The sequence below is a fragment of the Natrix helvetica genome (assembly GCF_964273705.1).
Source record: "Natrix helvetica genome assembly, chromosome: 3".
Classification (NCBI taxonomy): domain Eukaryota; kingdom Metazoa; phylum Chordata; class Lepidosauria; order Squamata; family Natricidae; genus Natrix; species Natrix helvetica.
The window spans coordinates 105,271,928-105,299,072 of NC_138549.1; the positions used below are offsets into that span (position 1 = coordinate 105,271,928).

Below are 27,145 nucleotides of genomic sequence, written 5' to 3' on the forward strand. Positions count from 1 at the left end.
TTGCAGCCGTTGCCCGGGAAGAAGCCGGCGGGTTTCGCCTTCGTCCCTAAAGAAAACAATGGGGAAAGGTAGCCATCTTTGTGACGGGCAAGGCCGATTTCCCATTTCCGACAGGAGACGTCGCGTCTGCTCTGCCCTTCTTCGCGCGCTCCGCGATGGCGTCGAGCGCTCCGCGAAAGGACTGCTACGGCAACGTCTGAGGTGGAGGAGGTTTCTTTTTTTTCAACAGGGCCGGCCTGGCAGGAGAAGCCGCTGCCAGGCGAAGATAGGCGGCATGGTACCTCTCTGGCCGTTGTGGACTTTGTGGCTGGCTTATTTCGCGGCTCGGGGTGTGGCGAGCGACGATGCTCCATTGAAGTGCGAAGATCTGCGAATCGGCCAATATCCTGAAGGCGGGAGGATGCCAAGGGGACCCGGTCACCGTGGTGATGGGTTTTGCGGGGAGGGAGAGCAGGAAGGGGGCGGGGACGGCTCTCTATCAGGGGTCTCCAACCTTGACCATTGGAAGACTTGTGGACTTCAACTCCCAGAATTCCTCAGCCAGGCTGAGGAATTCTGGGAGTTGAAGTCCACAAGTCTAAACGTGGCCAAGGTTGGAAACCCCTGGTCTAAAACGGTTGTGCGAGGCATAATGAGCCGGGTGCTTGAAGAAGCTGTACCTGTTGAATTACACCCCTGTACTTCTAAATGGCAGATAGTAGTTGAGAGTGGGATACTGGTTATTGATTACAATCCAGGATTGCTGGACCAAAGGCTTAATAGCAGCCGCCAATGGGCCTAGGATGGAATGATTATAACCCACTTAAACCCCTTATGTGGAAAGAGATCTGGGGCAGAAATTTGTGGCTGGGTTCATGCATAATAAGTCAGGCTTTGTAACATTTGAGGAGCTAAGTATTTGCACTTAGCTATATCCCTGTGGGCAATGGGCCCAGAACAAAATCTAATTTACTTTTTTCCTGATCCTTGCAGTGAATAGGTACTACAGTAGTCCTTGACCTACGAGTCCAGAATTCATGTTGCTAATTTCTTGCTACATTTGTTAAGTGACTCACTGCAGTTGTTAAACTAGTAACACCATTAAGTGAATCGGGCTTCCCCATGGACTTTGCTTCCTGCAACTTTCCAACACTGCAACTGTCATAAATATGAACCAGTTGTCAAGCATCCAAATTTAAATCAAGTGACCATGGAGATGCTGCAACAGTCATGTGTGTGAAAAATAAGTCACTTTTCAATGCCATTGTAACTTCAAACAGTCACTAAACGGACTGTTGTAAGTCGAGGACTACCTTTATTGTATAGTTCGGCCAAGCATGTTTAATTGCAACAGCCAAAATTGGTTAGTTTTTCATATAACTGCAAACCATAAGCCATGATTTAGAAAGCTCAGTGGATAAGTTTGTATAACATTGTAAAGCCAAGGAAATAATTATAGCGTATTTATGTGAACCCACTATTTATTGCATTGTTAAACCTATTGTTTAATCTTCCCTAATGTAATGCCGTCCCGATGTGCTGCTATGACAGGAAATTCTGGTAGTTCTGGTCCCAGAGTATTGGAAAATTTTAGGCCAGAGGTGGCTATATTGTTGATTAAAATAGCTTCCCAACTGAAATATTGCTGTATCACTTATTTTTTTGGGGTAAAAGAAGGAAATATGCCCATTTCAGCCCATACAGTTTTTGGTTCATTAAAATCAATACTATCACTAGTTTTAATCTACTGCAGAAACTTGGGTTATGTTTGTTTTCCTTAATTGTACAAACGTATATATGCGAACATCCTAAAATAGACAATGCAACCCAAGAACCCATGAAGTGTACTAACCACACTGCCTATGGTAAGAGTTACATAACATGTTTAATGTTGCATATTCCTTAATCAAATGCTTCCAGTGAATGAACTGTATATGTTTCCTCCTCTTAAATATCATATAATTTGTTTTATTTAAAGTAGATATGGGGCCTTTCCCTGCAAAAATACTTCAGATGAAGTAACAAGATTTGTGATGTGTTTATTGCAATTTATCCTGCTGTCCACCTCGTATATATGACTCAGGGTGGCTGATCAACAATCATTAATAAAATAAAAGCAACAAAAATAATACAACTTAAAAAAAAAAGAAAAAAAGAAAGAAAAGCATATTAAAAACTTTCATATTGTTATAATGGCTATTGCCAGTAAATGTTTTTTGGCTGCACATATATTTTAGACATGAATTAATATTACAGGTGCAAATAATTTTTTTACTGTATATTTAGTTTTTAAAGTTAATCTATTCCTCTTTAAAATACTAAAGTTAAGATTAAATTTAACATCTGCTATATGTTAGTTGTCTTGCTAAGAAGATACTTGCTTTATGTGTTCTACATTTGAAATGTTTTCTGTCCTATATATAATGCTGCTGCTATTTTTATGTCCTTAGTTGCCTGTCTTCCAGCCCCAAATATTACTTGTAAAGATTTCAGTGGAAATGAAACTCAGTTTACTGGAAATGAAACTGGATTTTACAAACCTATTGAGTGTCGAAGCGTGTAAGTAGTAGCTCTGTTTAATATGTAAGAATTCAATTGGTAGTGAACATTTGATGTATTCATTATATAACTTAATTACATATTTGTATGCGTACCTTGATTGTTTTGAAATGTGCTGCAGTACTTTCCTTTCAGTTCTGGTAGAAATGGAGTAGAAATACTAGACCTGCTTTAATTAATACCTGCTTTACTTGATCATATAGCTATCATACTTGGGATCAGAAACTCCTAGGAGAGGGAAGATTATTAATGCATTGGATTGTGCCTGTCAATGGACAGATTGAAACATAATCCACTAAGTAACTGTTGGTTGGAGAAGAGGAGAGGAGAGCAGTTTGGAACTCAAAATTCTGGGTATATTAAATCAGGGGTGTCAAACTCAATTTAATCAGGGTTGTGTTTGACCTTGGTGGGGACCGGAGAGAGTGTGGCCAGGGTGGGCATGGCCATCTCGACATCACTTGTGTCAGGGACGCCTGTGATGGCCCAAGTGCTCTGCCAGAGAAAATGGGCTCCCGAGCTCTGTTTTCACCTGCAACAGCCTCTTGCAACCCTCTGTCAGCGAAAACGGAGCTTGGGAGGACTCGCGTGCAACCCGCCCGAGCTCCGTTTTTGCTGGAAGAGGCACCTTGGGCCAGGCCATCACTTTTTCCAGGGTGGTTTTTGACAGACCTGAGTTAAATTAATTCTGATTGCAAACTGGTAGCATATTTTTACAATCACAGGTAGGTCAGGTGTGCGCTGTAAACTGGCATGACTACTGTTTTTCATGGGGTAGGAATATCCAAGCTGAACTATTTTCATGTATAATATGCTCAAAAATTTGCTTTATCTTTATAGAGATTGATTTAAGCATAGGTTTTTGTTTAATCTTTGAAGGTAAAGTCATATATTGCTAACGTGATTTGTGCTAACTATAAATAACTGATGTTATTCCTACTTTATTGCCTACCAATTTGTTTCTTGACTAGTTCAAGATGTCAATAATTTGATTTTAACTCTTGATGTATTGCTACAATTATATATGTGCATGTTCAGCATAACTAAACATTTGCATAATAAATGTGAGATCAAAGAATTAGTGAGAATTAGTGAAAAAGATATATAAGATTGTATGTATAATGTTTTATTTGACTTGGTGCTAATGCACTTCTTCAGTCCTGAAGCATGTTAATTTGAAAATCAGAAAGTCTGTTACAAACACATAGCACATTAGACTAAACAGATGAGTAGATGCTGTAGTTCAGAATTAATCGAGTCTTAGTGCACATATAGTTCATGTAGCTACTACTTATAAATTGAAGTAAGTTAATTGTTTTAATCAATACAAGTAATACAAATACAATGGCAGAGTTGGAAGGGACCTTCGAGGTCTTCTAGTCCAACCCCCTGCCTAGGCAGGAAACCCTATACCATTTCAGACAAATGGCTCTCCAACATCTTCTTAAAGACTTCCAGTGTTGAAGCATTCACAACTTCTGGAGGCAAGCTGTTCCACTGATTAATTGTTCTAACTGTCAGGAAATTTCTCCTCAGTTCTAAGTTGCTTCTTTCCTTGATTAGTTTCCACCCATTGCTTCTTGTTCTACCCTCAGGTGCCTTGGAAAATAGTTTGACTCCCTCTTCTTTGTGGCAACCCCTGAGATATTGGAACACTGCTATCATGTCTCCCCTAGTCCTTCTTTCTATTAAACTAGACATACCCAGTTCCCGCAACCGTTCCTCATATGTTTTAGTCTCCACTCCCCTAATCATCTTTGTTGCTCTTCTCTGCACTCTTTCTAGAGTCTCCACATCTTTTTTACATCGTGGCGACCAGAACTGAATGCTGTATTCCAAGTGTGGCCTCACCAAGGCATTATAAAGCGGCATCAACACTTCACGTGATCTTGATTCTATCCCTCTGTTGATGCAGCCTAGGACTGCGTTGGCTTTTTTGGCAGCTGCTGCACACTGCTGGCTCATATTTAAATGGTTGTCCACTAGGACTCCAAGATCCCTTTCACAGTTACTACTACTGAGCAAGGTACCACCTATACTGTACCTGTGCATTCCATTTTTGTTGCCTAAATGTAGAACCTTACTCTTTTCACCATTGAATTTCATTTTATTAGATAGTGCCCAATGTTCAAGTTTGTCAAGATCCTTCTGTATCTTAAGCCTATGTTCTGGAGTGTTGGCTATTCCTGCCAGCTTGGTGTCATCTGCAAATTTGATGAGTTCCCCATTTATTCCCTCATCCAAATCATTGATGAAGATGTTGAAGAGTACTAGGCCTAAAACAGAGCCTTGGGGTACTCCACTGCATACTTCCCTCCATGTAGATGCAGTTCCATTGAGGACTACCCGTTGAGTGTGGTTGGTCAGCCAGTTACGAATCCATCTGGTGGTGTCAATCATATCAATCAGTTGTTATGTGTAAAGAGTTTTTATGTAAAGTGTTCAGGAACTGAATTGATAGAAATTAGACAAGGATTTCCCCCTATTTTATAGGAAAAAACATGGAATAAAACATGTTGAATTACAATCTTGTTATCATTTGGGAAGTGAATCTCATTGACAAGGTTTTACCTCCCTTAGAACTTAGAATAACTTTATTGTCACTTTGAATGCACACTAATCAGCATACATTAAAATGAAATTTCATTACATACAGCTCTCAAAGGGTCTCCACATCCAACATACGCTACAATAAACATGACAAAATAAATAAATAAATACAAAATTATCCATATACCCACATGTATTATATAACACAGGGAAACAACACAGTCTACTTTGGATGTATACATATACATGACAAGAGAAACGAATCTTCCAAGTCTTAATTAGCTTGAATTCTATCTTTGCAACTGGCACCTATGATATGGTATGAATAGTGGAGATGACTGAACTGCTAATCAAAGATTTGGCTTGTAGAATAGTCAAAGGTGCTAGCATTTTTATGCTCTTATTTTTGGACTACCATGTAATGCTAGAATGATAAGTGCAAAATTCCTCATTTAAAATGACAGTTTATTACCTTTGATTTTTCTCTATATCTGGAAAAATTAAAATGTATCTGTCTGAACAATGGCACAATGCAGTTTGAAATACATTTTCCGAGTAATTCAAACAAGGATATATACAGTTCTTGTTGTTGTTGCATGAGGAAATATTGAGGTATGAAAATCAATAAAAACACTAGTTTGTTTTTACTTTATTCTATAAAAATGCCTATAGTAAGTAACACTGGCTTTACTGGGTTTGTGTTTGTACAAGAGTAGCCCAGTCCGAAATTGTATTCAACCCCTGCAATGTCTCTTTCTTTCTCGCATGAAATATTAATGGTCTAATAATGGAGAAATCCTTCACTCCTTTTTATATTATTGTTTGGTGTTAAGTATATCTGGGTTTCCATTTGCTTCAGGTTTGACAGTTTGAAAGTTCTAGTGTTAAATAATTAATGGAGTGAAGAAAATGAATTCAAAAACTGATTCAGCGATTTTCTCTCCTATTTTTATTTCTAGAAATGGTTACTCCTATAAAGTAGCAGTAGCTTTGTCTTTGTTTCTTGGCTGGTTGGGAGCAGACCGGTTTTATCTAGGATATCCTGCATTAGGTAAGTTCCTCCTTTTTATTTATTTATATTCCATTTGTATTCTTAAGTGACAGTGGCTTATATAGATGTCAAGCTGGAATTGAGGTTTACATATTTGGCAAATACAGGTAGTCCTGGCTTATGATTGCAATTGAGCCCAAAATGTCTATTGCTAATCAAGACAGTTGTTAAGTGAATTTAGCCCCATTTTATGACCTTTCTTACCACAGTTGTTCAATGAATCACCATAGTTATTAAGTTAGCAATATGGCTGTTAAGTGAATCTGAAGTCCCCATTGATTTGCTTGTCAAAATGTCACAAAAGGTGATCACATGGCCTCAGGACACTGCAACCATCATAAATACATGCCAGTTGCCAAGCATCCAAGTTTTGATCACGTGACCATGGGGATGTTGCAATGGTCATAAGTGTGAAAACTAATCATCACTTTTTTCAGTGCCATTATAACTTTGAACGGTCACTAAATGGACTGTAAATTGAGGACTCCTATATGAAATAGAGAACCTCCAAGAATATTATATTTTTGTATTTCATCACACAATAAAAAGAGTGGGTAGGATCATTTATACTAGATTTCCTTCTGAGTTCCACCTGAAAAATTAATACGTTGCCCAGTAAGCTTTAGCAGTGTTTGCTTATTACAAAGCTATCTATTTGTGCAAAAAAATCACAAATGATTTTTATAAAGGGGGGGGCACCCTTTATAATGTGTTGTAGATTAGAGATGGAAGGAACAAGGATTTTAACTGTTCTATCAGCAGTTTGAGATACTATGACTCCCTGGAATTCTTTTAGATTATAGATTGTTGTGTTGGAATGTCTCAATTGGCTTCTAACCCATTGCATCCCCCCCCCCCTGTTAAAAACAGATTTTGTAGGGTGGAAGTGCAGGAAATGACACATTATTAAATAGAATTCTTGGCAGTACTCTTGTGTGAAAAAATATCCACCACTTTTGGATTTTCAGTTACCATATTTTTACAACTGAACATTATCAGAACATCATGTGGATCCTAGTGGTATATAAACAGAGCATTGCTAAAACGGATAATTATAATTTTATCATCAGAAAAATACCAAGTTGAAGTGGGATTTGTCAGAGATTAGAAGCTTTGAATCACTAAAATATTGTTACTTGCCTTAGTCTGCTGACAAACAAATGAAACCTGGAAGATGCTCCAGACTTCTGGAAGTGTACTCTACCAACAGATTATCCAAAAGTGGTTACATGGATGTCACAAGTGAAACACTGCACTCCTTAATAGGAATTGTCTACCAGCTGTCAATAATGGCAGTGGTAGGTGGTAGTATTATGTTTGGGAGGTGCTTTGCTGCCTGAGGAGCTGAAAAGTCTGCCATTGTTGAATGAAGATGAATTCTGGTTTTTAGCAGAACCTTTTAAAAGGCTCATGCTGATTTGTCTTCCCTTGGGAATAAACAAATAAGATTCTATGAAACGTAGGAGGGATCAGGCCTAAGTCTCTTGCATCTGCACAAGGACTCAAGGTTAGATCCCCGCTTGAGCCCTCCTCCCTTCCTGGCTGGGGGGTTCCCAACACGTGAGTCAGACAAGAAGACTGATCACAAACTTACAAAGAAGTTTACATGACAATGGATGTAGAAGAAGAAACTCAATTTTTGAACCTAAAATACCTTTACCCAAACCTCATAGAAATATAGTATGATCGAAAGGTGAGCACATGCTAGAAAATCCCCAAATGCATTAAGTTGAAACTGTTTTCTTTGGAGGGATGGATCAGAATTCCTCTGCAACAAACAGAGAGAATAATAATCTTTTTGCAGGACTCGTTAGTTTTGTTGCAGAAAGGGATGCAACCACTTTCTGTGAGGCTAAAGTGACAGTTATTTTTTTCTCCCTGGGACATGGACTATTCAGTGGCTTAGTTTATAAGTCAAATGAAACAAGCCCCAAAAGTTGTTGTTGTTGTTGTTCACTCAGACTTTTTTTTTAAATATCAGTGGGGCTTATAAAAGTTATGTTACTTGACAGTGGCCAAGATCAGCAAGTACTTAGAAAATCCAAAATGGGATGAATACTTTTTCATCCAAAAGTGTAACTCTTAAAAACTAGTGTTTTTGCTGGTATCTGCATTTTATAATTTGGATGTCAGTAATTACTATAAAGAGAACTGTTTGTCATATTTATGCATAATAATACATAGCACAAGTTCTAAGGTGAAAATTAACCTAATTTTTTATTGCCTTCCAGCTTTATTTACTGAAAAGTGTCCTTACAACATTGTATTTTAGTATCTTGATGATTCCATACAAATAACAGCAATTTGAAAAGACAATAAATGATAATTTATACATGGAAATAATAAATAGTAAGACAGGATTTGTCTTACCTATCAACAGAATAAAAAACGGTATGAGGCTGCCATTTCTTGGCAGAAAGTTTTTATAGGTGGTTGAGTTCATAGAAAAGGCCATCTGTTTAACTTCATATTTTGTACCTGGAGGAGAATATTTAAGTATTTCTTCAGATTTATATGGTTCAGATATTCCATTAAAATACTTGCATCTCAAACTAAGGGATTTAGAAGTCAAAAGAGTTTATTGAATTGTGTCCAGAAACAAATTAACATCTTATGAAGTTCCGTTAGAATAATAAGATCACACTATAAATGGATGACAGGATTTGAACGAGTTGAAGTTTCTAAAGGCTTAGCCAAGATGGACCCACACATAATAAAAATTGCTAAGACATAATTCTGACCAGGTTATCCTTTTCCATGATGTAGTTTTGTGTACAGATTTTGCTTAGGAGAATAAGCAGCACTGTTAGAAATGTGAAGACTTTTTTTTCTGAACAACTTCATGGATGCCACTGCTCCATTATTTTAGACTTAAAACTAAACATAATGATGGAAAAATAAGCAGAAAGCCAGCCTTATGATGTGATACTCAAGTAACTTGAGTCATGTTTCGTGTTTCGAACTGCTTTGTACTTTTAGTATGGTTTGCTGCTGATGTCTTACTTGTTGAGAACTTTTAAAAGATTTTGAAGTTGGAAGCAAAGTCAGCTGTGTTTACACTAAGCTTATAAAATTTTCATCTAATTATGGGCTCTTACCTTTTTTTGTTTGTTTTGATGTTTGTACAATGAAGTACTTTAATTCAAATCTGTTTTCCTCTGCTAAACTACTCTCTTTTTGAATCCCAGACTATTTAGATTCCCACATAGCTGCTATACATCTAATTTTAAAAACCATCTATGCAATTCCTAGTTGCAGAAATGTTCACATGTCTGATACTGCCCTTTTTTCTCAGAGACAAAAGTACATAATATAGATTGTGTAGTTATTTCTCACAGTAGGAAACATATGCCTGATAATTGCAAATAATAGTTTTGTGGAAGTTGAATAAATCAGATTGTTAATACTTGGTTCTGAAGAGGCCAAGGTGGATTGATATTATAATTAATTGGGTAATTGCAGATTATAGTATAATAGTATCATATGACCACAAGCTCTAGTAATCCAACCTAAAATAAACCCTAATTGCTACAAGTAAGAAATGATCTGTCATCTTGGAGAGAAGTACTAAAGACTTCTTGTCTTTTACCAAAGTTATTTTATGTTGATTGTCTAAAAGTATAAACGACATTATTATGTACAATTTGCTGTGTTGGTGGGTCACCAAACAATGTTTTCCTTCTCCCTGTCCCACAAATTGGGCTGGCATGTCTATTAGATTTAAAGAATCGCTTTTTTTTCCAAACTTGTTAAAAAGTTGCTTTGGATAGCTTGTTTTTCAGCAGTCCTTTTTGGTTTTTGAAACTTCAGTGATTTAAAGTTTTGTTTAGGATTGCCTATGTATATGGATTAAGAGGAAGCTACTAATTCAGAAATAGTTTTTTTTTAAAAACCCGGGGTTTCCCTATACCTATGATAATTAATAATTTTTCTAAAATACACCCACTGATTGGCATAATTACAACTTTTTTCACAGGTTTGTTAAAGTTTTGTACAGTGGGATTTTGTGGAATCGGTAGTTTGATTGACTTCATTTTGATTTCAATGCAGGTAAGTTCAAAACATCCAGCAGAAAAGTCCTTTTTTTTAGGTCTGAGATGCACTTAGACATCTAGCAACAGATTTCTAGCACATTGCTTTTTAAAAAAATCTGAATAGTTGTTTATAGATTTGTTTTTAGATAAGAAAAATCCTACACAAATTCTGTGCAATTAGACATCTAAGCATCAATTTGCCCGTATATCATTATATGGCTTTCCTATATTGAAAATTTATCAGAGAAGCTTGTATATTAAAGGTAGTGTTCAGAAGAATGTTTAAGAATTGGAAAAAATAAAAATACATTTATATTTGAATATTTTATTAAATGGATGTTTAATAAGTCCATGGATATGAAAACCTTCATTATATAAATGTAGCAGAAACATTTGCTAGTACAAAGCTTCTGCTTATTTTAGTATCTATCGTTGCATACAGGTCAGAATCTAATACATTAAGTTCCGCTTAGTCAAAGCTGTTAAAAGATTTTTAAAAGTTAATTAAACTCCAGTAGTTTTGATTGTATTCCTAGTAGTTTCACAAGTTGAAGAGCATCAGTTCTTGTTTTTTTCCTGATAGAATATTGTGATATACATTTTTATTTTTTCCTACACACATGTCTTTTGAATTAAATTTCCCCACATTTAGTATGAAAAATGTACTTGAAACTACATGTATACCATCAGAAGTTAATTTCCATGTAATTTTTAATATAGCCAAATGGAAAAAAACAGAGAGCTTGAACTGATGATGAATCTGAACCTGGATTTCTGGTCCTAGAATCAACTTGTTAATTACAATTCCTTCTTAATATCATAATTCAGAGCTCCCCAAACTCTGTGGCGCTGTGACTCCATAAAATCATAAGCAAATTAGTGCAGCTTCTCCTTTAATAAACTAATAATTTCATTAGAATTAGATTAGGTAAGAATTAAAGATGCTTGTTGTTTTCAATTGTTAATATATTTTGCAGGTTCTCCTATTTTGTGAAAGCTGCTCCCTGTGGGCTTACACAGCAAAGCCAATATTCTTCCAAAATTATCTCTCTCCCACTTTGTCTTTCCAAGCTTGTAACTTCTTGGGGAAATGCATTTTACCTCAGACAAGTACCGGCTATTTATCTGCTTACATCGAGGAGAATTTCAGACATGTTATGAGTTTTATAGTTGCTTTGTAGCCATTATAAATGCAATATCATAGATATAGCAGAAGATGTGTGTGTAATGTGTATTTTAAAATAAACTTTTTAACAATGTAATACCTCCTTTTCCAGATCGTGGGTCCTTCTGACGGTTCTAACTACATAATAGATTATTATGGTGCAAGGCTTACCAGGCTGAGTATTACGAATGATACATATAGAAAACCTCAAATGTACCCTTAATCTTGCCAGTAAGTTTCTTAATCTGAAAATAATGTTGTCTTTATTTATTATTCATGCTTCTAGACCGCCCCCTCTCCCAAAAGGAACTCGGGGCGGGACTCGGGTCTTTGACCAATTAAGCTATTTTTGTCAAACAGAATTACTTTATATCAGAGGTGGGTAATTACAGTATGGCAGCTTTATTACCTGCGGACTTCAACTCCCAGAATTCCCGAATCAGCATGGCTGGCTCGGGAATTCTGGGAGTTGAAGTCCACAGGTAGTAAAGTTATCATAGTTACCCAACCCTGATTTATACAAAGGGATAAAATAATAAAGCTATTTCCTTTCATTCCTTTCAGTTATGATTTCTAAAAATCTATAAAAATAACTTAATTGGAATGAACTAAGGGAATACACAAGATATTGCTGCGTGCCTTTTCAGTGTGGTTCTTGCCAGCTCCACTTATATACATACCCATCCTATACTAATAGATTACTTTTTCAGCGGAGATGAATTTATAATATAATGGGAAATAACATTAAAAAGGCCTAAAAAAAAAAGAAAATCCTTTCTGCAAAGATATGTATCTATCTGATAACCTTGATTTTGAACCATCTTTTTAATAATTCTGAAAAACATGTTTTATCCTTACACGAATGCAGAATCTATAAACAAGATGAAATTGTTCATATTTATGAAGAAATGTTTTAAAAATCAGATTTTGAATGTAATGTGTAATGGTGGCAATTTACAGTATTTAATTTATATCATATATATATATATATATATATATATGTGTGTGTGTGTGTGTGTGTGTGTGTGTGTGTTGTATTTGTGCTGATAAAATAAAGGGAAACTAGTATAGATCCATTTCGAGCTATTTAGCTCTCATCAGCTAGCCATACCCTTACTGGGATTCGAACCTGGGCTGTATTATACACCAGGCAAGAGTCTTAGCCACTATGCCACAGGCTTCTCCTCCTTTATCAGCTGAGCCAGGGAAATAAGTATGTGTTTGTGTTACAACCCCTGGTATTTATTTTATCAGCACAAATACAACACAAATATAAAAAGGCAACGTTAAAAATAAAAATATGGGTTTCTGCCTGGATGGTTTTCTGTGATGAGCCGAAAGGACAGAAAGAGGGAGGAGTGAGCTCCCTCCCATATTTGGGCATACCAGGGGTTGTAACACACACACACACACACACACACACACACACACATATGTGTGTGTGTGTGTGTGTGTGTGTGTGTGTGTATATAAGGTCACTACTCCCTCTTTCTGTCCTTCGGCTTCATCTCAGAAGACCATGCAGGCAGAAAACCATATTCTTATTTTTAATGTTGCCTTTTATATTTGTGTTGTATTTGTACTGATGAATAAATAAAGGGAGACTAGTATAGATCTATTTCGAGCTAATTAGCTCTCATCAGCTAGCCATACCCTTACTGGGATTTGAACCTGTGCTGTTATATATCTCAGACAGGAGCCTTAGCCACTAAGCCACTAAGGAGGCGATCCTGTGGCTTAGTGGCTAAGGCTCCTGCCTGAGATATATAACAGCACAGGTTCAAATCCCAGTAAGGGTATGGCTAGCTGATGAGAGCTAATTAGCTCGAAATAGATCTATACTAGTCTCCCTTTATTTATTTATCAGTACAAATACAACATATATATATATGTATGTATGTATGTATGTATGTATGTGTATGTATGTATGTATGTATGTATGTATGTATTTATTTATTTATTTATTTATTTATTTATTTATTTATTTATTTATTTATTTTATAAACAACACAAAGCATAAAAAATATCCAATACCCTTCCCTCCTCCTATTTTGCCCATAGCAACAACTCTGTAAGGTAAATTAGGCCCTGAGACAAAGATTGGCCCAAGGTCACCTAACCCGCTTTCATGCCTAAGGCGGGATTAAAACCCATGCTCTCCTGATGTGTAGACACCTCCTGGTGTCTATTGTTCCATGTATTCAGTTGCTGTGTTGGATATAAAGTTAAAAACACAAAAATGCCAGAAATTGTTTTCCAAATACAGCAATTCAAGAAAATGCAATCCAGTTGTTGTTTTTCATTTGTCACTCAAAAACAAAAAAAAATATTTTAAATATTGACAATTACATGCTATTAGGGTACAGCTGCTAATGTTGTACAATCATTATTTTTACTCTTCCTCCATGCACAGTCTCCTTATTTTTTATTTATAGTGTCAAAATAGTGAAACATAGGCAAAGTGTGCACAAAACGTCAAGAACATGCAATATTTCCCTCTTTTAATCATGGGATAAAAGGTCATATATTCATTAGTTTTATTTTGTGTTTGGTAGTATATTTTTAACTTATCCATGCCCTGAAAATGTATATATTGTGATAGGTAGTAAACTTTAGTAATATTGCCACGCCTGTTGTCATTGGCCTGAAGTTGAAAAGGTAGATAGACAAGGGAAAGGCCAATTAATCACATGTTCAGAAATCAAGAGCCATTTTGGAAATAACAAAAAGCTGACTGACTGCCCAAAAACCTTAGTACTGCTTTTAAATACTTCATGAGAAGTCATCATTCATGGTTGATTGGAATGTTATCATCCCTTTTCTTTGCAAGCTGCGCTTTCTTTTCAGAAAAACTGCAGGTTCAAAAATATATAGATGGGCTTTTGAACAGTTGAATTTCCAAATGCAACAATTATTCTACATTTGTTTAAATTTATTGTCAGCCTGTTTAATCCAAAAGAAAAAAAATGTGCCCTGCGCATGTACATTTTTGTATTTTGGGGAAGTATTTTTCAAATTATCGCTATTACGCTATTATTTTGCTGTCTGGTAACAAAATGAATTCTTAACTGTTGCTTCTATTGTTTAGTATGGAATTTTTTAAAAGTATAATCTTTTAAAAATCACTACCTGGGTTAATTTTTCTGGGTCTAGATGAGAAGCAGCACTCAGCATGGGCTACCACTTTACATTATTATTATATACTTTATTCATTAAACATGAAACTCAGCCAATTGAACATTCAAAAATGCATTACAAATACCAGTGACTGGTGCTAATGGTTGATACGGTTTGCTGCCAGCGTCCTAGGTATCAACCAAGTACCTTCTTAAAATATAAGATGTGCCGAGTAGTGCAGTTTTTTGCAGTTCAGCTGGTGTTATTGCAGGAAACTGCAATTTATCATTCTTTTTTTAAATCCCCTGGCTGTTGGTTCTGCCTGATAGTAATATTTGAGGATTGGTCGATTGTCTCCAGTTGTCCAAGTTTTGCGCTTTGGTTCCAGTCCCTTTGCAGTTGCACGCCCTGGCAGTAACAACTGAGCCCTGTAGCCCCTTTTGCGACAGATGTCCAAGAGCCATAGCATCTGATGTGGTCCTTGTTGACCCGGGCGATGACTGATCCAAAGTGGAATTTTGTTGGTTTCTTCTCATCATTAGTGATGGTAGGTGCCTAGGTTGGTTCTCAGTGCTAAGCCACTACTGATTCAAGGACAATTATTATTATTATTATTATTATTATTATTATTATTATTATTATTATTATTATTATTATTATTATTATTATTATCTGTAGGGCACCAGTACTATTTTGAGTTCATTCTGCCCCCATTAAATACTGAGATTGGAACATTAGTTCCCAGCATATCTCTAACAAATATATGTATCTTTAATACATAGCAAATAGTGTTAAAGTCATGCTGTCAGCTTTCAGACCAAATAAGGCATTTGTATGAGATAGCTAAAGATCTGATCTAATGTTCCAATTGTAGAATAGAGTCTCCAACTGCATGGCAATTGTAAATAAAGTCCTCTTCTATCTATATTGACAGATTTTTTTTATGGTCCTTCTCAGTCTTTTATCACCTGCAATAATGACAGAGTTTAAGTTCAACGTGAAGTCATATTTTCAAAATAAAGCTACCACGTACCCTACTTTGATAAGGCAATTGTAGTAAATATATTATAACTGCTGGTGTGTATTAAAGGCTTTAAATGCATTTTAAATGTGATAAATATCTTCACGGAGGAACAGAACCTGCACTTAAGTGGTGAAACTCATGAGATATTAATTATAGTTATCTTTATTTCAGTAAAGCTCTTCAACCCATTAAGTGTGTACGTAAGCTTTTTGTTACAGTGGGCTGAGGTATTTGTTATTTGTCTATGGCAGCTACATCTTAAGTGATATTTTTCACACTGTTAATCTGGATTGAATTAGCCAGCACAGTGTAATCTAAAATTTAATTTCAGAATTTGGGATAGACGTTCAGTGTGGGTTTTTGAATGGCCACTGAATGTTACAGTCTATCCTAAATTCTGCAATTAAGACGTAGATTATACTATGTAAAATCTGTAAAAATAAAACACAATGACACACCTTCTAAGGCAGACCTGATCATTTTACAGCCCATGGGCCACATCCGGCCCATAGGCGATTCCAGTCTGGGGCTTGGGGAACAGGGCATTGGGATCATGGTATGGACATCGGGAGTAGGACATCAGTGCAGTATTGGAGGTGGGCAGCAGCAGTAGCGCTGGGGATAGGTGGGCAGGGCCTTCCACAGCAGTCCCTGTTTGCCATGTAATTCCCTTGGGAAAATTAATTGCACTGTTCCACAGGTATTTTTGGTAAGGGTTGAAGCTGTGGAGACTCTGATTCTCATGCAGAGAACATCAAGGTCAGTAAATGAATAGCCACGCAAATGTTGGCATGAAAAAGTGAGAGTAGAGATCCATGTTTCAAACATATATAAAAGAAACAATCTCTCTGTGGTACTAGATGAAAAATATCTCTACGGTTTCCCAATTTTCTGCAGTAAAGTTTACTTCTTGAGTCAGCTCTGGAAAAGTGGACTGGGAAGAGAATACCTTGCTATACTTACTGAATAATGCAACCATTTATACCATTTACATTTTTGATGATGAATGCCTACATATCTATGTATTCTGTAACTGGATAAAGGCATAACTATAGTAGAATATTCCAAATAATGTAGATTAATTTGCTCACCACTACTAGCCACATCGATATTGTAGTTATTTGAGTGGTAGTTTGGAAGACAGTAAGAAACAATGTTTTTCTATATGGTGGATATGCCTGATATTAATTATGTTCTCTTAGTGAAACTATATCTGAATTCGTAAGTGTTTATACAGCTTTTAGCAAAACAGTTTGGTTTGATTCCCTCACCCTTAGGAGATTCCTATTTTCTAGAGGCATGCCTAACTATCACCTATTAGTATTTGCATTGTTCCACTCACCATCAATGTCTCTTTTATCCTTTGCTCAAGACCAAGAGAGCGTCTGCTTAAACCAAATTCTCATTCAAGGCTGAGGCTTTAATAGTAGAAAGCAAATACTGAACTTTTAAAACCCAGTTGTGCATTCTGAATGTCTTACTGCTAGGTTTTGCTTCAGTGATAACATTACATACAATCCATCTATTTTATTTTATTTTTTTAATTGTGACATATCTCTGGATTTCTTATTTTTTATGGGAGGTTATGTAGGCTTAAGTGGTATGTTTAACAGTCCATTGCATATATTAAAAAAGAATGTGCCTGCTTTCAGAATCCTTCAGAAAACGTTTGTGTGTGTGTGTTGTATTGGTGCTGATAAATAAATAAAGGGAGACTAGTATAGATCTATTTCAAGCTATTTAGCTCGCATCAGCTAGCCATACCCTTACTGGGATTCGAACCTGGGCTGTATTACGTATTAGCCACTAAGCCACAGGCTCTCCTCCTTATCAGCTGAGCCAGGGAAATAGGTATGTATTTGTGTTACAACCCCTGGTATGCCCAAATATGGGAGGGAGCTCACTACTCCCCCTTTCTGTCCTTCGGTTCAGTACAGAAGACCATCCAGGCAGAAAACCATATTTTTATTTTTAATGTTGCCTTTGCTATGTTTGTCTATATTTATTAGCACAAATACAACATAAACATAGCAAAGGCAACATAAAAAATAAAAATATGGTTTTCTGCCTGGATGGTCTTCTGTAGTGAACCGAAGGACAGAAAGGGGGAGTAGTGAGCTCCCTCCCATATTTGGGCATACCAGGGGTTGTAACACAAATATATATATATATATATATATATATATATATATATATATATATATGTATGTATGTATGTATGTATGTATGTATGTATGTATGTATGTATGTATGTATGTATATATAATACATATATATGTATTAGTTTCAGCAACTGCATATGAAGCGTAACGTTCCTAAATTGTGTTTGACAATTCTAGACATCATGATCTATTAATGAAATTGCTGTGTAAATCCTCTTCTGAAGAAATTTGCTTTATCCCTCTTCAGAACGGGATGTTTATATGGCTGTACAACAGTACATTTATACAGAGTAGAACTACATTGTTTATAGCAATGGAGTTATGTTCATTTTCAGCCTCTCCCACAGACAAGGATAAAAAAATACTTTTATTTTTTATGATTAACAGGGAAAAGTTTTGGCTTTCAGTTGATTGACTTTTAGTATGGTAATTATTCTAGCAAAGTCTGCTTTTAACCACAGTATATGTTCATGTCTAAGAACCAGAAAAATTACGTTTTTCCTATGCACAATTCTGTATTTTCTACCTGCAGAAGCACATCCAAAAATATGTGAATAATACTGTCTCAGGTTTTGGATTATTTTTGTAATGTTATCTCCTCTGACACCAGTTTTCAAGGAAAACTTGCTCCATTTAAAAGTTTCACCTAGACAGCTTTTCTCATTTCTGCCTTCAAACCTTTAACCTGAAAATGTCAATATCGCTAACCCACACTGTCTTGCTTAACAGAATAACAGAGTTGACGGGACCTTGGATGTCTTATATTCCAATCCCCTGCTCAGGCAGGAAACCCTATACCATTTCAGACCAATGATTGTCCAATCTCTTCTTAAAAATATCCAGTGTTGGAACATTCACAACTTCTGGAGGCAAATTGTTCTACTGGTTAATTATTCTAACAGTCAGGAAATTTCTCCTTAGTTCTAGCTTGCTATTCTCTTTGATTTGTTTCCATCCTTTGCTTCCTGTCCTGCCTTCAGATATTTTGGAGAATAGATAGACTCCCGCTTTTTTGTGGCAGACCCTTAGATAGTGGAATTGCTATTGTATCACCCCCTAGTCCTTCTTTTCATTAAATTACACATACCCAATTCCTGCAACAGTTCTTCCCATGTTTTAGCCTTCAGTCCCCTAATAATCTTTGTTGCTCTTCTCTGCACTCTTTCTAATGTCTCAACATCTTTTTATGCCGTGGCAACCAAAAATAATCTCTATATTAAGTACAAACAGGACTCTCTCTGCCAGTCCTGATAGCTCTATCTTTCAGGCATAGGTTAAACGGGAAAAAGTTTAATATGTATTTATATTATCTCTATAGAACTTAGTAAACTCATTAGCTAGGTTGGTATCATGTCATGAGGTTTCTTCATATATGTTGCTCTGTTAAAGGTGACTTCTTTGCGTGTGGCAGGTGTGCAGACACACGGCCTTCTAAGTTCTGGTTTGTAATTGGGATAAAATAAATAACATTTCATTAGTGTGTGAACAACTGAAAGCTGAACAAAAGTACATCATTCAGAAGTATCCTGTTCCAGAATATAAAGTGAGATTCTGTAACTACTGAATTTCCTTTGTTTCTTTCAAAGAAGGTAGCCTCAGGTATCTAATGTCCCACTTCACATCTAGTATATTAAATATAGGCAGTAGTTTTGAACACTGTAGATACACCCGTAGAAGAGAATATTAGTAGCTCTGGGTTGAACTGTGGGGTCCTTGGTGCTCTTTGTGCTTGGCTGTTTTTGGCTGTACTGACTATGTTACCTAGTGTGGCAATGAATTGTCTGCAGGAAAACAGCCAATCTCAGAGAGCACTAAGATTCCACACTGTAGATATACCTTAGATCAACAATTCTTAAAGTTTGGGAGTCCCAATACCCTTTCATGGGATGCACAAAGTAAAGTAAGTATCTTTTTAACTGTTCATTTTAAATTCTAATATAGTAAATATCAGAAAGCCAGTTCGGTGTAGTGGTTAAGGCATGAGGCTAGAACCTAGGAGAGTGTGAGTTTTAGTTCTGTCTTAGGCCCAAAGCTGCCTCAGAGTCCTTGGGCTAGTCACTCTCTCAGCCCTAGGAAAGAGGCAAAGGCAAACTCTTTCTGAAATTTTGCTAGGAATATTGCAGGGACGTGTTCTGAAGTCTCCAAGAGTCAAGATAGACTCAAAGACGCACACATATCAGTCAACAAATCAAAGTTCTTTGAGACCATCGAGCCTTTTAAGAACCTAAAAGGGTCATGGGACCAAACTGTTTGAGAACCACTGCCTTAGATTACAGATAGCGATATAAGCAAGGAAGAAAAACAAATATGCTTATGCAACATAACTATCAAACTATGATTTTGCAAGCAGTGCTGGAAATGTGTTGGAAGTATGGGGTGACGGTGTTGGAAGAAAATTCCATTGGGTGTCCATTGCATAGTAACTTATCTGAATATAGAATCTTATACAGTAAAATAATGGATAAAACAAAATTGAAGACAAAATAAGCTTCCTTCTTGATAATATGATATAACTCCGTGATGGTGAACCTATGGCATGCATGCCACAGGTGGCACACAGAGCCCTCTCTCTGGACATGCGCCCCAGCTCAGCCAGTTGGTCGTCGGGGTTCTGATGTGTCCATGCGTGCCGGCCAGCTGGTCGTCGGGTTTTCGACATGCAGATGTGTGCTGGCCAGCTGGTTGCCAGGTTTCTGGTATTCTGGCGCTCACCCCTACACTTACCAATTTGGACACACTATGGCCTAAAAGGTTCACCGTCACTAGTATAACTGCTCTTCAAGTGCTGTATAACAATGCTTAATTTTATTATTGCAAGGAGGACTAAAGCTGTACAATCTTAAATTTTTGGGCTGTGCTCTTTGTACTTGCCAAGGAGGAAAAAAGCTTTAAATGTATTCTCTTATACTTTAGCTATACACCCATTTTATGGCTGATCATTTTCTTTCCAGGAGTTCACTTACTTTATTTGAGTGTGAGAAGATGCCTGTGTATGAAATGATGGAAGAGCGCCGTCTATGGAGGACTGAGAAATTTCATCAACTCTTTTGTCATCAGCTGTTTGTGCACAAAGGAAAAATAGTATGCTGTGTTATTAGACACTCTGCTGACAAAAGGAGCTAGAGCCTTGGCCCCAACTGTAACCTTATTGAAAACAAGACAGTGACTTATCTTTTAAATCGTTTGGTAAATAAAGCAACCGATGGACTTTTAATGATGAATGCATCATGAAGTACTGCACAAAAAACTTTATACAAGTTGTACCAAAACCGAAAAAGGTGTGTGGATGTAAAGGGAAAAACAAGAAGCAATTACCTCAGCACTCAACATCCCGTTTCCTACTGCTATTTAAAAATGAGAAAAGGAGAAATCACACACAAAAATGTGTTGTTGTGCAGATGTACCAGGTTCCAGCTCATTCACTCCCTCCCTCGCTCCCTGACATCAAGTACATTCTGTCCTTTTGGCAATAAGTTGATGGGATATTTAGAAGCTGCGAACTGTTCTGAAAGTTTCACATAGTGGGTTATGGGCCATGTGTGTTTGATCAAAATTCAATTACTGCACTGCGCCAGGTTTGGAAACCTATCATGGCGAGTTATGGAGTATGACGAAATAAGCTTCTCTAATTGGTTCAGTATGGGGAGCAGTCTCAACCAAGCTTGTTATGATAAATAGCTTCCTATGTTAAAGGTTCTCCAGAGCTTAAGTGTCTTGGCTCACCTCCTTCAATAGAATAAGAATATTGTTCCCTAGGAACATTTACATCATTGTCTCTTTTCCCAGGTTGGAGTTAAATATTTGTAGCATTTTTATCTTGCTGTTCTTGAGGAATCTAAACATAAATACATGTCACTTCTCCAATCATAAAATATCTTGTATCCCTGTACACAACTGGTTATTGGTAATGTCACTTTTGTCAGCTTGGAAGATCTTAACTGTTGTTTAAAGTCAAATCCACTTTACAAGCTCTTTAAAAATTGATGTCGAACGCTCTACAACTCCTAGCTTAGATTTGCCGCTACTAAGAGAGTTCCAAACATGGATATATATATATATATATATTTAACAGATTTCTGTTAAGGAAATAATATGTCCAATTATCCTCTGGTAAGCAAACAAAGGTAGAACTAGAGAAGTCTCAAGCTACTATACGTGTCTACATTGTGGTGCTTCATGGGCACAGGTGCCATTTCACTTGGAGAAAAAGGTAAAACGTATATTGTTTTTCTGCTTCTTTAGTTAAGAAACGAGAGAAAAATAAGCCTTGTCCTTCCCTTTAGTAATTTGTCTTGTGGAGCTCAAATTAGTTATCTGAATAGGTCATTTCTTTTTTCTTATAGTAATTTAATACACTGTTATCTGGGTTTCATTTGTTTTATGAGCTTTGATCCCATCATAGTTTGCCTTTATATTTAAATGTCCTCTTTAACCTTCTGCCAAAAGATGTGTGTAACGCTGAAGTCGGCATTTTCAGCATGTACTACATTTGCTGCAAAATTTCAATTTTATAAACCATTCCCCTTAGTCATCACTTAATCAAGCGATGACTAAGTGCAGCAATATAAAATTAAAGGGAGGAAAACTTGATACAATAAACATAAAATCTACATCCGGGTAAGATAAGAAACACGCACTCCCATTGTTTTTCAAAGTAGAACGGGATCACGTATTTTAGAATGGTTGATAGGGAAAGATACATAATGGAAAATAGGCAGATGATGCGGGGGGGGGGGGTTAGAACAAAACTCGGAAGAATATTGTATTACATTTTTAAATAACAATTCCGCAAGAAGTAACTTCACCTTTAAAAATAGAATATGATGGCAGGCATTTATGCTAAACCTCCTTCTGGCAAATCAGCTTTTTTTTTGTATTGAATCTCACTAGATTGAATAGCATTGGGGTTGCCAGAGTAAATGCTATTATCAATGTACAGTAATTAAGGAAATAGTCCTTGTCACTCGAACAGCATCCAGGCTGGGCCTGCTGTAATAAAGTTAAATGATAAAGAAATCTCTTTAAATAAAGTGCAACTACTGGAGCGTAGTTACTCTTGAAATGCAGTGGAACAATGCAATGGAAAATTACTGGTGATAGGAAAATATGCCCATTGAATACAATGTAAGGCTTCTTAAATATCTAAATAGGTTACATACATAATCTTCCAATTTAAAGATAAAGATGTTAATCCCTCATGTCCAAAGAGCGACAAGCTTGGAACAAGTTAATCTAGTATTTGATCTTCAAATTATTAATTAATTGAATCATTATAACCTAGAAATGTTTTGAAACCTATGTATAAAGTGTACAAATCGAGTGTTGTCATATGCTTAGGTTAAGATCCTATATACATTTTATTATAAAGAATCAATACCTTCAATCTTAAGGCCAACTGAGCCTCATATAAATTATAATACAAACAATATTTCCTCCAAGGTTAGGCCTTCCACATGAAAATATTTTCCCCCAACCGTGTTTTAGTTGAAAAGATACAGTAAATAACTGGACCTCGTGGGAACAATAGGGCCATGATGTTTATACGAGTAAACGTAAGCTTCCAGCTTGCAAGTTTTTGAGATGAGGATGGCGCTAAGACCTATTCTGAGGGCTGTATCTGGGAAATGTAGATGCCCAGGGAAGGAGTAATTCAGGGTAATTCAGCAAGGGGTTTCTTTTACTAATGGAATACTGCACCGTGAAACATTTACAGTAGATGTCATCATAGAAGTGATTCCAAGATGTTTCTTAAAATATCTATAACTCTTTTGAAATGGTTTAGCTTCTGCAAAAAGAAGAAATGTTGGAGCGTCTAGGTTTCTGAGAACGGTTTTTGGGACACAGCTTCCACCTGGGAGATTATTAGAAGAAAGTAACCTGAACCTCATCTGGCTTTAGCCAGATTTTCTACAGACTGTTCTTGAAGATACATCTGCATTCAGGTTTTTTATTTTCTTTTTGTGGGATTCTTCATGCTGTGTTTGCATGAAGGCAAAGGCTTTGGTATTGCAGGTTGCATTGAGATATGCTAAAGGTCAGTTGCCTAACTTTCCAGATGAGATTTCATACTCTCTCCCTAATGGAATGAATAATCAAAATGCCATTTCCCTCTCTTTGTCGAAAAAAAAATTGCCGAGGGCCTGGTTCAATTCCCTAAACTAAATTTCATAAATATTTATTTTATTATTTATTCTGTTTATGAATGTTATCTGTTTTTTATGAAGCCAGAATGGATCTTTACTGAATTATTCCTAAAGTTTCATCTTTTGGGGGATGTATGCTCCTTGGGCAGTCTACATGAGAGCATTATACTTTTGGAAATATGTATTCCTTAATAAATTACATGATTTAAAACAGATTGTGGTAATTTGCTAAATATTCTTCATACTTTATGCTGGGATTAAGGTTAATGGATTATTAGCTTTGATATGTTTATCTAGTGCAGGGGTGTCCAAACTTGGGAACTTTAAGACTTGTGGACTTCAACTCCCAGAATTCCCCAGCCAGCCATGGGAGTTGAAGTCCACAAGTCTTAAAGTTCCCAAGTTTGGACACCCCTGATCTAGTGCTATATTCTGGCTCTGACCATTTCCAGAGCATTTTGGCAGCTGAATGTGAGTAATGAATCATGTGCTGACAACTAAGGTGGGCAAAACCTTTCCTTCACTTTGTACTTGCCATGGGCTCAGATTAGCATGAAAATATAATAGCAATAGCACTTAGAGTGATATATAGCTGCATAGTACTTTACAGCACTCTCTGAGTGGTTTACTGACTCAGCATATTGCCCCCAACAATCTGAGTCCCCATTTTACCGACCCCAGAAGGATGGAAGGCTGAGTCAATCTTGAGCTGATCAGGATCGAATCCTGGCTGTGGGCCAAGTTGCCTGAAATACTGCGTTCTAACCTCAGTGCCACCACAGCTCTTTCTGGTATGGTGCTCCGGAGGGCCCGCCTGCCCGCCGGAGCTCCTTACCAGTGTTTAAAGACTTCCGTGCAGGCGCATGGCGTGTACAACACCGGTGCAATGCTCTGCGGAGCAGCTGGAGCATCGCGGAGGCGCTGAGATGCATGCATGCATTTGCGCGTGCGCTGCGCGCATCCATGAAGACCACTGGCCCCGTTCCAACCATACCGTTACCCGCACAATGGTAATTATTAGAACTGGTTGGGCTGAGGATAGGTTAGCAAACTTTATATACAGAATCTGAGGTAGAGCAAGGTCACCTTCAGCACATCAATACAAAAATAGGCTTAGAAGTTGCATTTATAAATGCAAGAGCAAAAGGGCAAAGTGAACCAGGCATTCTACAAGATCATGACTTAAGATGTATTATGAAATAACTCTTCGATAATTAGGCTAATGCAGTTCTTAAAACAGAACACTTCCTTTACTCAGTCTTGTGCAGAAGTTTGGGGGAGGGAAAGTATGGCTGCTTTGTGAGTACAGGTGCTGTGCTCACAAAGTAACTCAGAATTGTTTTCAAAGAGCGTCTTGGGCCATTATTCACCCCAAAAGCAGCTAGCCTTGGAAGAGACTGGGCTCATACAAGATCAAATCAGGACTGTTTTAATGGTTTGATTGTTAATAAGACATAATGAATGAGTTCACACATTAGGCCCAATAATTGCACCACATGATAGTTTAAGGCAGTCGTCACCAACTGGTGGTCCTTGAGAAAATTTTGATGGTGCGCAGAAAAATTATTTGCATTTTTTATATTGCACTAAATCAGGGGTCCTCAAACTACGGCCCCTGGTCCGGACGTGCAATGAATGCTTGTGTTGCTGCAGAGACTTTTTATGCAGGTCAGAGGGGAGCAGAAATTCTGAATTGGGGTGTGCTTCAGCCTCCTGGTGTGGGGCTTTGGGTGAAGGCTGGAGGGAAGTGCTGGTGGTGGTGAAGAGTCGGAGGGCCTTGCTCCAGTGGGACTGCATCATGGCCTGGAACTGGCTGACCAACTCAGTCCACTGAGTCTCCAGGTGCTGGTACCTGGCCTTGCACTCATACAGGTGTTCCCTCTGCTTGGAAAGCCTATACTCGTAGTCCTCAGTGAGGTGCTTCTGCTGAGCCTCCTCCTCGGTAAGATCCAATTTGAAATGAGCCAGCTATTTTGCCAACTCTTTCTCCTGGTGGCTGCTTAGCTCCAACAACTGCTTTCTGTTGGGGCCCTAAGGCGGGCAGGGAAGGGGCAAATAGAGGCCAATGAGGCACCCCTCAATGTGAATGACATCAAGTTAGCCACACCCACACAGTTACATGACCACCTAGCCATGCCCACCCGGCCATTAGGCAGATCATATCAGTGGTCCGCGGGATTTAAAATTATGAATTTAGTGGTCCCTGAGGTCCGAAAGGTTATGACCCCTGGTTTAGGGTTCTATATGGATTGGCAAAGGGTAAGCAGAATTTATGAAACTGAAGTGGCCACAGGGAAAGTGGTTTAGGTCTCTTCACAGCACAGGGACACGGATGGGCCAATTATACCTGCAGAAATGAGCCTTAAATTTTAAATTGTGTTAATCTGAGAGCTTTTTTTCCTAGAGTTACCAGATGCACCTTTTTGTTATTTCAAGGGCAAAAGAAACACTCATCCAATTAAAAGTGAGGTGGTAGCGTTTGGCCTTATTTCTTCAATAAAGATAGTTCTGAAAGAAGAATGCTGACCCTCAGCCACAATAGGTGCTGTTAGAGTAATGAGTCTACTGTTAGGCACACTTCCCGCCTCACCAACAAACCAAATATAATATACATGGGATTTTTTTAAAAAAAGGTGTGAACTTTATGCATGATATTTCCTTACCCAGATAAGTTTCAAACAGGTTCACTGCGTTTTCTCTACGTACTATCAAACCGAAACGATTCATTCCAACTGCTACAGCTCTCCTATAGGTTAGACAGCAAAAGAGACATCCAAGCAGAAATGCAGTACAGATGGATTGTTTCCTTTGCTGTTGCTGCACCTCTTGCCAGAGGAGAGACTGATTGGAGCTTTAGAAGCAGATGAGGAGAGTCATTTTCCATGAATGAGTGTGAAGCGGAGCTAGTGCAAGCCAGTCTAAGTTCGGAGGTTTGTGTGTCTAAGTCTGATATTAACATTTTTGAGACAAAAATGCAGACCTTAGGCAGTGATAGATCATTGAAGGTAAATCCAGAACCTTCTAAGTGATCTCTTGGTAGGGGCATCCGGGATTTCTCCCTTTCAGTTCTTAATGGCGATAACAATAATAAAATTGGGCTGTTAAAATGAAGGTGAGTGAATGGCACTTTGTATGCTGAACTTGTACAGGTGTGTCTTGCCACCTATTTTTCATCTACGTAACTTTTATTTTGCATCTTACACCTTAAATGTCAAATTCTGCAAGCTTCAAGGTCTTTATTAATATCCATAATATCAGGATCTTAATCTTCACCTTTGGGACTTTAAGTAATCCCCTCCCCCCCTTAGCACTACTCGATGCTGTTAGAGATTTGCTGGATTAGTTGGAACTATCATTTAGT

General features: G+C 37.4%; 1 protein-coding gene across 1 annotated transcript; it reads left to right on the forward strand.

Annotated features, from left to right (window-relative positions):
• TM2D1 (TM2 domain containing 1) lies at positions 1-21,337 on the forward strand. Its single transcript, XM_081948006.1, has 7 exons — positions 1-381; positions 1,771-1,844; positions 2,430-2,538; positions 6,048-6,139; positions 10,116-10,189; positions 11,451-11,569; positions 20,593-21,337. Exons 1-6 carry the CDS (start codon positions 59-61, stop codon positions 11,559-11,561), a joined length of 783 nt encoding a protein of 260 aa, XP_081804132.1. The 5' UTR covers positions 1-58; the 3' UTR covers positions 11,562-11,569; positions 20,593-21,337.
• Positions 21,338-27,145: the final 5,808 nt, after the last annotated feature.